The sequence below is a fragment of the Stegostoma tigrinum genome, chromosome 3 (genome assembly GCF_030684315.1).
Source record: "Stegostoma tigrinum isolate sSteTig4 chromosome 3, sSteTig4.hap1, whole genome shotgun sequence".
NCBI lineage: Eukaryota > Metazoa > Chordata > Chondrichthyes > Orectolobiformes > Stegostomatidae > Stegostoma > Stegostoma tigrinum.
Window position 1 is genome coordinate 27,992,878 of NC_081356.1, and position 12,818 is coordinate 28,005,695.

The 12,818-nt window shown below is 43.0% G+C and overlaps 1 protein-coding gene across 10 annotated transcripts in view; it reads left to right on the forward strand.

Annotated features, from left to right (window-relative positions):
• LOC125450835 (tight junction protein ZO-2-like) overlaps window positions 1–12,818 on the forward strand; it is a 121,929-nt gene that overhangs the window by 63,330 nt on the left and 45,781 nt on the right. For all 10 annotated transcript variants that reach the window (XM_048527148.2, XM_048527153.2, XM_048527146.2 and 7 more), the window contains exons 4-5: window positions 5,114–5,216; window positions 8,346–8,961. In XM_048527148.2, the coding sequence (XP_048383105.2) occupies window positions 5,114–5,216; window positions 8,346–8,961 (719 nt within the window). The remainder of the gene's footprint in view (window positions 1–5,113; window positions 5,217–8,345; window positions 8,962–12,818) is intronic.

A 12,818-nucleotide genomic window follows, 5' to 3' on the forward strand; every position in this document is an offset into this window, starting at 1 on the left:
CATATCTATAATTCAGTTTCTGACCTGAGATGTCTCCTTTTGTATATTCCTATGGCTCTGCATGACTGTGCTGTGCTGACATAGATTAGATTCGATTCCCTACAGTGTGGAAACAGGCCCTTCGGTCCAGCAAGTCGACACCGCCCCTTGAAGCATCCCACCCAGACCCATCCCCCTATAACCCACACACCCCTGAACACTATGGGCAATTTAGCACGGCCAATCCACCTAGCCTGCACTTCTTTGGACTGTGGGAGGAAACAGGAGCACCTGGAGGAAACCCACACAGACATGGAGAATGTGCAAACTCCGCACAGACAGTCGCCCGAGGCTGGAATCGAACCCGGGTCCCTGGTGCTTTGAGGCTGCAGTGCTAACCACTGAGCCACCGTGCCCCTGGATCAACTCTAATAGTGGAAGTCTGTTCATAAATCTGGTACGTTTTCAAACTGCTGTATCTTCTGCCTGATGGAAGAGGATTCCCCACTCTCGGCATCCAGAAGTTTTGAAGCAGACTAATCACAACACAAACTGGTTACATTAGTAGAAGTCTATTTTGTAGTCTTATCTTCAAATGTTAATTGGCTATGTAGACACATCTGACCTGTACGACTGAAGCTGTATCCTGTCTGTAGTTATGGGGCACTAATCGCATCTGATATAGTGGGTAGTGACTGTCAGCAACGTATGTATGTCACACATCACAGGCTCAGCTTATTTCATTCCTGCATTTTGGCAGGGGTTTGAGAATTACAAATTGTTTAGCAATCGATCTGTAACAGATCTAACCAGAAGGGGAATTGCCTGTAGATTGGAGAACTTTGCACGCTGTGAGCCCAAAATCACCCGAGATCTATTAAAAGGTCATATCTGAATTTTGACAAAGGAGAATAACCTGGAGTTACAAGAGCATTGGAAAACTTTTAACTCATTAACAGCTGGAAACGGAAATGAATAGATGGGAGGCTGAAAGAATGAAGAAAAATGTGTTACACATTTTAATTATAATGTGATGGTTCAGCATTGTTGTAAGGCTCCCTAGAGCTTCTGCATGAAGTTGGGTTGTAAAGCAGGCTGCACAGGGAATTTGCTGCTTGCTCTTGCCAAAGGTATATTGTCATTTTAATCACAACTTGCCCCCGCAGTGGACGAGAACGCCCTTGACCGCATTTGCCGCAACACATCCCTCACCCTGCCCCTGCAACAACCGCCCCCAGAGGATACCCCTCGTTCTCACATTACCACCCCACCAACCTCCCGGATACAACGTATCATCCTCCGACACTTCTGCAATCTACAATCTGACCCCACCACCCAAGCTATTTTTCCATCCCCATCCTTCTCTGCCTTCCGGAGAGACCACTCTCTCTCCGCGACTCCTCCCTTGTCCACTCCACACTGCCCTCCAACCCCACCACACCTGGCACCTTCCCCTGCAACCGCAGGAAGTGCTACACTTGCCCCCACACCACCTCCCTCACCCCTATCCCAGGCCCCAAGAAGACCTTCCATTTCAAGCAGATGTTCACCTGCACATCTGCCAATGTGGTATATTGTATCCATTGCACCCGGTGTGGCTCCATCTACGTTGGGGAAACCAAGCGGAGGTTTGGGGACCGCTTTGCAGAACACCTCCGCTCAGTTTGCAACAAACAACTGCACTTCCCAGTTGCGAACCATTTCAACTCCCCCCTCCCAATCCTCAGATGACATGCCCATCATGGGCCTCCTGCAGTGCCACAATGATGCCACCCGAAGGTTGCAGAAACAGCAACTCACATTCCGCTTGGGAACTCTGCAGCCCAATGCTATCAATGTGGACTTCACCAGCTTCAAAAATCTCCCCTCCCCCCACTGCATCATTAAAACCAGCCCAGCTCGTCTCTCCCCCCCCCACCCCCCCCCCCCCCACCACTGCATCCCAAAACCAGCCCAGCCTGTCTCTGCTTTCCTAACCTGTTCTTCCTCTCACCCATCCCTTCCTCCCACCTCAAGCCACACCTCCATTTCCTACCTACCACCTCATCCCGCCTCCTTGACCTGTCCGTCTTCCCTGGACTGACGTATCCCCTCCCTACCTCCTCACCTATACTCACCTCTCTACCTCTCTTCTTTTCTCTCCATCTTCGGTCTGCCTCCCCCTCTCTCCCTATTTATTCCAGTTCCCTCTCCCCATCCCCCTCTCTGATGAAGGGTCTAGGCCCGAAACGTCAGCTTTTGTGCTCCTAAGATGCTGCTTGGCCTGCTGTGTTCATCCAGCTCCACACTTTGTTATCTTGGATTCTTCAGCATCTGCCGTTCCCATTATCTCTTGTCATTTTAATCTGCTCAGCATGCTCTGAGGCTGCTGTAACTAATGAGAAACCAATGGAGGACCACATTTAATTGTTATTCACGTGGGTATAGTAGTTAACAGTTAACCCAACACATTATAATAAAACAAATGTAAATTTGACTTTTTATCTTTGAATTCTGTTGGGGCACTTGTATGTAAGAATTTGTTTTCCCATTGTCCTTTTTTTTGGCAGAAAGTTTGTATTTCAAGGGGAATATTATAAATAGAGCTTGTTCAACACATTAGTGAATTATTTCCCACTGGTAATATTTCAGTCTTAATTCCAGTCAGAAGATTCTGCCTGCCAGCCAACTAGCCATTTATTTACTTTTTACAGATATATCTGCCGTGCTGATTTCCTTACACAGGCTGTCGCCACCACTGGCCCCATCCCGACATAAACACGCACCCACATTCTTTTCTGTGCGTCTCTCTGTGCCTGCTTCTCATTTTGTTTTGTGTTCATGGGACAAATGTCAGTGTGTAAAGGGCCCAATATGTATTATAGGAGATAAGCGTTGGGTTTTTTCGCGTAATTAAAATTGGCCAAAGACTTCTCTTCTTTTGAACAGTCTTATCTGTATATGCTTGAGTAAACTTCAACATTCTACACATCTCCACCTCCTGGAGTAGTGCTTCAAATCCCCACAACAATTTTAAGTAAACTTGTGAAGATGCTCCTACTTGTAGTCATGTCTGGTGCTTTCCCCATTTTAAACTCTAGTTAAAATTCAACAACGTTGCTCAAATAAGAAATTTGTTTTTCTTAAGGCTGGCTTTTGCAAATACTCTCCTCCAGTGAATGCTTCTCCCTTTCTTACGAATGCTCATTTATGCTGTTTGATCAGTTCCTTTATCTGTTCCCTGGCCCTGACTTGCATTATTTTTGTCACTGTCTCGCTCATGAATTCTCACCCTGGAACACTCCACTGTTCCCACCACCAATCCCCAAGAAAACAGCACTGTGGGTGGTATGTACATAACATGGATTGCAGTGATTTTAAGAAGGCAGCTCATTGCCAAAAGGGGATGCCAAGATCAGCCATTTACTGTGCAATGATGCTCCCATCCCTTGAAAGCAGTTTAAAAAAGCAAGATGAACAGTTGACACTGTGTGTAGGCAAAAATCAAATCCAAAATTTGGTGCTTTTTAAAAAAATCAAAAAGCATTTTACTCTACCATTTTTTGTTGTTCCTTTTTTTTGGAAAGAGTAAAGTTAATGGTAATTGATGAAGCTTTAATTGGTCTTTAGATTGACATGTAACTGAAGAGGTGGATAACTTCTGATTTGGGGACTTAACACAAAACCCCGTTGGCAGTCAGATGGTTATTGGGTGATTTTTAAGGCTTTTGTCCTAATATTTGCTCCCTGACGTTTTTGTGTCCTTCGTATCAGTCATACAAATGAAAATGTCAGATAACCTGAGATATTTTGATGTTTCAGTTCAATAATATCTAAGAGATTGTCATTTCTGTGGCATCTTTCTTGACCTCAAGACATCCCAAAGTACTTCACGCATCGTGGTGTGTAGCCATGTAGGAAATGGAACAGATAAGTTGTTCACAACAAGCTCCCATAGTCAGCAATGTGACAATGAACTTTTTTTTATTAGTGTTGGTTGAAAGATAAATATTGGCCAGGACAGCAGGAGGCAGTTTCCCTGGTTTCTTGGTGCTGCACTGTAAGTCCTGCACAGTTTCAGAGATCTGCTCACACCACTCTGTCTGCGACTTGACTAAACATAACTATGTCCCATCACTCATCCCATCTCCAGAATGGGGTGATTTTCAATTCATCTGTTTCAGCTGCATTTTAACCCAACTCTAATGACCATACAGCCCAGCAGGTCTGTGCTGGGTCTTTGAAAAGCTGATGCTCTGTAGTGGCAGTATGTACCATCTATAAGATACACATTCACCAAAAATTTTGGAACAGCATCTTCCAAAATCTCAACCATTTTAAAATCTAGAAGGACAAGGGCAGCGGGTACATGGGAACACCACTCCCTGCAATTTTATCTCCAAGCCACTCACCATCCTGATTTCGGAAATCAATCTCCATTCCTTCAGTGTCATTGGGTCAAAATCCTTGAATTCCCTCCCTGATGGCATTGTGGGTCTACAGCACATAACTGCAGTAGTTTAAGGAAGCTCAGCTCCACCTTTTTTATCAAGGGGCAACTAGGGATGGGTGATAAACATAGGCACAGTCAATAACTCCCTCATCCCGTGAATATAAGAAGTGCATTTGATCCCATTCCCCTCTTCCTTTTTTTTAAGATCCTTGAGACAGTTTTTTCTTTTCATGGATTTATTTCATTGGCTCTTGAAAGTATTGCCATGAGATCATGGATGCCCACTTGAATTGGCAAACAGGGACTCTACCTAGCAGATGATCCAAAAGGTGGTATCTCTGACTGGGCAGTATTTCCTTAAGACTGTGCTCAATGTCAGTCTGATTTCTGCATGCCTTTATAGAGGGACTTGAGCATTTTGACTAAGGTGCAAATCATATCCTATGCCTCACAGCTGACAAGTATGATTCAAGAATCAAGTATGAGAGGTAGTTGGAATTGTATAACTAAAGCACCTGGTATTTCAAATGAAGAGAATTCTTTCTTGCATTTCACATGAGTAATGTTTATAATGAATGTTTCTAACCATATTTCCAGATTTTTCAACTCAAAGAATTTAGAACATTTGATGGTTATTTATGAATGTTGTGCTTACCAGAAATGCAAGTTTCTTAATTGTTGATGTTGTCTTTCTCTTAATAGAGAAAATGACCGGGTCATAAATGTTAATGGATTTCCGATGGAAAATGTTCCTCATTCCGTTGCAGTACAACAGTTGAGAAAATGTGGGAAGGTAGCTCAAATAGTAAGTGATGCTGACTCAATTTTAAAATCTCTCAACCCAGTAAATTATGTTTATTGTGGAAACTCCATGATTCCATGTTTGCCACTAAAATTTGGCAGTAAAGCCAAGAATGGTGAAACTGACTCTGATTTAATCCCATTGCAACCAGAAAGTGTTTGTTTTTTTGGCAGAAAGTTGTTGTAATCTGGAGTGTGTTGCCTGAAAGCAGGTTTGATAGTAACTTGTGAATAGGAATTTAATTAAAGGGGGAAATTATAGGGGAAAAGGAGGCACAAGTTGCCGAATCAACTAAATGGATACTCTGCCTTTGGAAGTACGAGCATCTGTACTGTGGGCTGAATGGCTGCCTGTGTTTAGTCATAAATTGATCTTAAAGTAGATCTTGCCGCAGAGTAGCAGTAGTGACAGTGACAGTCTATGCAATGCACTGCAGCAACTCTCCAAGGTTTTTAAATAACACCTATTAGAATGATAGGACAAAAGGCCGGCAGTTGCATAGAAACACCATTGCTTGAAGTTTTCTGTCTTTGCTGTCCTGACTTGGAAATATGTTGTTCCTTTTTATTGTCACTGGATCAAAATCTTGGAACTTCCTTTCTCATTCCACCAAATGGGCTACATTTCAAGAAGGCAGCTCGCCACTATCTTCAAGGGCAAACTATCCACATCCCTTAATGACCTAGCCAATGAATTTCACCAGTCTTTCTTCCCCAAGAGTTCTTGTTTTCCTTTTGAACATTTCCCTTTGTTTTCAAAAGTTACTACTGAATCTGATTTCACTGTCTTGTATCATAACTTTTGCTAAAGAAGAAAAGATTTCCTTATAAGAAGGGTCCCGACCCGAATTGCTAAGCTTTCCTGCTCCTCTGATGCTGCTTGGCCCACTGTGTTCATCCAGCTTCACGCCATGTTATCTCAGATTCTCCAGCATCGGCAGTTCCTACTATCTCTGTTTCCTTATGTCTCCTTTGTTTTCAACAATTAGCTACCTCGCAGTGGAAACAGTTACTAATTATTTACTGTAGCTGAACACCACCTCCATGATTTTGACCTCTCTAATAAACCACCACTTCTTGTTTTTGCTCTAAAGAGAAAATTCCCAGTTTCTCCAATGTGTGTCTCTCAATATTAATAGGACTGTGGAAACTAGCGATCCATAAGTGATGCTCTTCCTGAATATCAATGCTAATATTGAAAGAACAAAAACAAAAGTTGCTGGAAAAGCTCTGCGTCTGTGGAGGAAAAAACGGTTAACGTTTTGGGTCTGGTGACCCTTTTGATTTTTACCTAATGGTGAAAGACATTGATATCCTTTGTAGCAATTTTAAGATGCTATTATCCATGATCTTTAAACTGCACTGGCTTTGTGACCGTGTCACAATAACTTGTATATGATTCATTTTATTTAAATCACCCATTGCTGTTTGAACATTGGCTGAAATGTATAATCTCAAGTAAGATCTCCTTATGACTATGACGAGGCTTGGATAAAAATACGCATTTGAAAACCAAAAATTGATTTTTTTTTTCCCCAGAGACTCTGGTGCAATTATCAGAATCCATTCATTGCACAGATTAAATTTTCAGCAGTAGATTTTAAATTGAATGATGCCTAGCCTGAAATAACTGAGGAAGAAAACGTTTTCATTTCCTCTTGGCACCAGCTTATGCTTTACTTTTTATTTTGGTCACTAATTTTCCTCACCCCTCCCATTTTTCTTATACTTTGAAGAGGTAGATAAATTGAATCTGTGTAAATAGTTAGTAAATATTCATCAGAAAAATGGTAGAGTAGGACTTCATAGAACCTTGTTCAGTAGGGTCCCAGGTGCATATGATCTGACATCAGCAGTATAATCCGATTTATTAGTAGCAACTATTACTCCCGCATACTAGAGCTGCTAATGGTGGAATGAAGGAAAATGGGGATGCTGATGAGGACCGAGATATATGTTCTGATTTAATGACTTGAGATAACCACTTTCTCCTTTTACCCTCTGAGTTAATATTTATTGTATGAAATTCTCCCATTCACTCCCCCCCACCCTTGTCTATTTCAAAGTTGTTTGCAGACCACTTTGATTTTTCTTTACAAACTGTAAAAAAATTTTTTTTTATATTTAAACAGTCAAAACCCACAAATATACTGGCTGGCAATCATTTAATATGTTGCATGTTTCTTTACTGGGATTGCTGTGACTTTTGCCTGATAATTCATTAGAAGTATGGGTTCAGAGATGATTCAGCTCTTGAATTGATTCTACCAATGTGACTGATTTGAATCTTAATTCAATCGACCTGCCTCCATTCTGTAATGCTTTTGTGACCTAATCTAATGTATACCTCTCTGGATTGGTTTCGGGTTGGTCCTGTAAGCTGTTCCCTCTGGGCCAGTTGTGGATATGCATAAAGTAAATGATTGCATGCCTCTTCCCCTTTTTTTCCTTAATTGAGAGAACTTTGGCACATACTTGTTTCTACTTAAATCTAAAGCACCTCCTATATACCTTCATTTTCTAACCTGGCAGATGTTATGTGAAGTGTAGGATACCAGTCTTTGGGGAAGCGAATTTACACAGCTTTCATTTTTGAAATAGTGCTACCTTGCATGACAAGGTCAGTGTTGAACCAAGTGTAGTATTTGCTCGAGATACTTGTAAAACACTACTTTTTTGCTTTCCCTACCTTTTTCAGAAAAGTTATTTGTAGCAATTTTTTTAAACCATCTGATAATTATGTTGAATTATAAAATTCTTGTCTGGGCTGATTGGGCAGATGCTGGAAAAAATATTTCCTACAACATGGTGACCATCTCCAAATTAATGGATTGACCATTTTGAACAGAAAAGAAAAGCTTCTTTTGGAATTCGCTTCCTCTGAGCTGTTGATGCTCTGGTGTTCAGGCCATTTGAGGCTGAAGACAACACATTTTGGGGAATTGAGCGTTACAGTCATGGTCCAGCAAGTCAGTAATAAAGTAGAAGATGAGTCTTACTGAGAATCAAAACAGTCCAATTTCTCACCTATTTATAATACAGATCAGATTTCCAGAGGGTAGTCCGGTCTTTCTGTATGTTTGTTTGGCTAATTCCGATTAAACTTAGCAATTGTCATTCCCTCTCCCAACAGGTAGTGAAACGGGGTCGGAAAGTTCCAGCTCGGCAGCCTCTCAGTGAGCCCGAAAGTAACTTATTCGATATAGCAGATGATTATGACCGCAGAAGTGAGCACAGCGTTCAGAGTGAGAGGAGTGATGGGGGGCCCAGAAGCCGCAGCTACAGCCGCAATTGGAGTCCGGACAGAGGCTACGACCGGGATGCAGAGCGTGGCAGGAGCTACGAACGAGCCCACAGCAGGGATCGTAGCTACAGCAGGGATCACAGCCGGGGGAGAATAATTGATGAGGACCGTGGCTACGAGCATGCTGATCGAGCCCGGGGACGGGCATATGATGATCGGGGATACGAGAGAAGTTACGAGCACGGAGATCGAGGCCGGGGGAGAGTATACGACGATAGAGGTTATGAGAGAGGTTACGAGCATGGCAACCGCGGACGTAGCCGGACATACGACGATGATCGAGGTTATGATCGAGCCTACGAGCATTACCGAGAGCCAGCGAGAGCTCCAAGCCGAGATCGACTTAAATCCAGGAGCCCGTCGCCTGAATCTTCATCCTATTCTTATGACCGTGGGTTGCCCAAACCATACAAAGTCATGCTTGTAAAAAGCAAACCTAATGAAGGTGAGGATGAGCGTGTTTTTGTTTTGTCTATGTTCTCTACATATCTTGGTCTCTCAAATGGTCAGCTCAACAAAACATTTGGGGAAGAATTTTGAAGCAACGTTTGTTCTCCTGGACTTGATTGCAAGGTGGTCCCATAGAATTGGCATTAGTTTGCAGTGGACCAGTAGCATGGAATTTTTAAAAAAAAAACCTCTAAATTGCGAGTAATTTGGAGATTTGCAAGCTTTGCTAAAGGTGTTTAAACAGTACCTTCCAAACCCACAACCATTTCCATCACAAGGACCAAGGCAGCAGACAAGTTGGAACACTACCACATACAAGTTTCCCTCCAAGCCACTTACCAGCCTCACATGGAAATTTTTATATTTTCATTTACTGGGTCAAAAATCATGGGACTGTCGCCTGACAGCATTTCAGGTCTGCCTACAGCACGTGGACTGTGGCAGTTCATGAAGAGAGCTCGCTGCCAACTTCAAGTTGAGATGGGCAATAAATGAGAACTTGGAAAAAAAAACCACAATGCTTGAGATTGCTCTTGGGCAATCAATATTGAGGATTTTCAAACCACTCTGGCTGGCTGAAGTGAAGGTGGAGATCAGCAGTGACCTTATTGAGGCAGACTGGCCTCTTGCTGTGTTTCGTATTCAGGGAACTCCAGGGATTTTGACCAGTACCCATGCAGGAATGGCAATACCATTCCAAGTCAGGATAGTGTGTGATTTGGAGGGGAACTTGAAGTCAAGTGTTTTCTTGTGCATCAGCTGTGCTCTTCCTTCTGGATAGTAGACGTCACCAGTTTAGAAGTTGCTGTACATCTTGTTGAAGTTGCACTCTGCTAATATGCTCATTGGTGAAGGGAGTGAATGTTGAAGGTGGTGGCTGGGGTGCCAGTCAAGAGTGTTGTTTTGTCCTGGATAGTGTCAGGTTTTTCGTTTTATTGGAGCTGCATCATCCAAACAAGAGGGATGTATTTCATCAGACTCCTGACCTGCAAGTTGTAGATGGTAGGCAGCCTTTGGGGTGATGGGAGGTGAGTTACTTCCCACAGGCATCCCAGCTTCTGACCAGCTTGTGCTCCGGCTGTGTTTATAATGTCTGTGTTTATAATGTCCAGTCAAGTTCAGTTTCTGATCAATGGCAAACAGTGATGAATAGGATCCAACTTTTAAAAATCAGAGCAGTTAATTACTGATTCTTCAACCAACAGATCAGATCAAAGCTTAGCACAGCTGCTACACCAAATTGTGAATGGCTGCTTTAGTAGTGTTGGAAACCCCTTTGGTTAATTTGCTAACGGTTGAAAGCATATTCTTTTGGGGAGATCATTGACTGCATTGGAATTGTCCTGCTTTTTGTGGACTAAACGTGCCTGGATAATTCTTCATATTGCCCTGTAGAGCCTGTATTGTAGCTTGGCGATGGGAACGATTAGCTTTGGAGCACAATTCTTCAGTATAATGGCGAGAATCTTTTCAGACCCCATAGCCTTCACTGTCAAATGCCTCCAGCCCTTTCTCTATCAATGAACTGAAGTGCCTGAAGTCTGGAAAATGAGATGCTGAGGACCTCCAGAGGAGGCTGAAATTGACCTGGGACTGCTTGGTTAAAGCTGGTTATAAATGCTTGAGCCTTATCTTTTGCACTAATGTGCTGGGCTCTTCCATCATTGAGTTGGGAAGTATATGTAGTGTGTCTCATCCTGATTGTCTACCACCTTTCATGAATTGAAGTAGCAGGACTTTGAGCATAGATCTGAACCTTTTTTGCTGTGGAATGATTTAATTCTGTCCAATGGCATGTTAAACAGCAACAACTTGCAAGTAGCTTCTGTGCTGTGTAGCTTCATGTGATTGAACCTCCTCATCTTTTGGTGTGTCTCCCATGCTGTCTGAACCAGGATTGATTCATCAAGTTAACTAAAAGCAAATTACAACAGAAATCTTAACTAAAGGCAGAAAATGGTGAAAAATCTCAGCAGGTCTGGAAACATGTGAGAAGTTAACATTTCAAATGGAGTTAAAAATGTCAATTTCAATGTCTCTCTTTTAGAAGGTACTGCTTCGCAGATGCTGCCAGATCTGTTGGGTTTTTCAACACTTTTTTTTTGTCTTCATCCTCTGGCTTGATAGTAATGGAAGATATGCAGACCATGAAGTTAGTGATTGTGTTTGTGTTTGAATATAATTTGCTGATGGCCTACAGCACCTCCCATGGATGCACAGTTTTGAGTGGCTAGATCTGTACCAATTAGCGCAACATGGATAGGAAGTATCCTCAATGAGAAGATGGGACGTTTCCACAATAGCTGTCCTTTCCAATCAGTACTGTTGTGGACAGATGCATTTGCTGCACACAGATTTCAGAGAATGTAACGTCGTTTATCTCAAAAGGGTTGGAATATAAAAGCAGTGATGTGCTTCTGAGACTTTATAAAGCTCTAGGTAGGCCCCATCTAGAATACTGTCCAATTTTGGGCCCCACGCCTCAAGAAGGACATGCTGGAGCGTGTCCAGCGGAGATTCACACGGATGATCCCTGGAATGGTAGGTTTAACGTACGATGAATGGCTAAAGGATTGTGGGATTGTACTCATTTAGAGTTTAGAAGGTTGAGGGGAGATCTAATAGAAACTTGCAAGATAATGTATGGCTTAGAAAGGGTGAACGCTAGGAAGTTGTTTCCCTTGGGAGGGGGGGACTAGGACCTGTGGGCACAGCCTTAGAATTAGAGGGGGTGAATTTAAAATGGAAATGAGACATTTCTTCAGCCAGAGAGTGGTGGGCCTGTGGAATTCATTGCCACGGAGCGCAGTGGAGGCCGGAACGTTAAATGTCTTCAAGGCGGAGATTGATAAATTCTTGATCTCACAAGGAATCAAGGGCTACAGGGAGAGTGCAGGGAAGTGGAGTTGAAATGCCTAGCCATGATTAAATGGCGGAATGGACTTGATGGGCCGAACGGCCTTACTTCCGCTCCTATGTCTTATGGCCTTTATGGTCTAACAAATTCAAGTATGTCATGTCATCTTGGTTCCCTCCCCTCCACTTGCTGTAGGCCCAGTCTACCAACATTTAGGGACTCGAACAACTGAGTCAGTACTGGTGTTAGTGACTGGCACTGCAGGTTTTTTCCGACCAGACCCCATACTGTGTCCTTGCTATCTTCTAAGTGGCGCTCAAGATGGCGTACTGATCCATCATGGAGCCAAAACACACAGAAACAGACTCTTCGGTCCAACTTCTCTGTGCTGACTAAATAGCCTAAACTGATCTGGTTCCATTTGACAGCATTTGGCTCCGATTCCTTTTAAGTCCTTCCTATTCATATACCCATCTAGATGCCTTCTAAACGTTGTAATTGTACCAGCCTCCACTGCTTCTTCTGGAAACTCATTCACTATGCGCACCACTCTGTATGAAAATTTGCCCCTCCAATCCCTTAAATCTTTCCCCTCTCACCTTTAAAACCTATGCCTTCTAGTTCTGGACTCCCCTATTGTGGGGGTAAAAAGACCTTGGCTTTGCACCCTCACCATGCACCTCCATGATTTTATAAACTTCAGTAAAGCCACCCCTCAGCCTCTGAAGCTCCGGGGAGGAGGGGGGAAAAAGAAAGCCCTAGGCTAGAGATAATGGGAACTGCAGATGCTAGAGAATCCAAGATAACAAAGTGTGGAGCTGGATGAACACAGGCCAAGCAGCATCTCAGGAGCACAAAAGCTGATGTTTCGGGCCTAGACCCTTCATCAGAGAACGCCTAGGCTATTTGACCACTCCCTGGAGCTCAAGACCTCCAATCCTGGCAATAGCTTTGTAAATCTCAGTTGAGAGGTCATGGCTGGGTGATTAGAATCA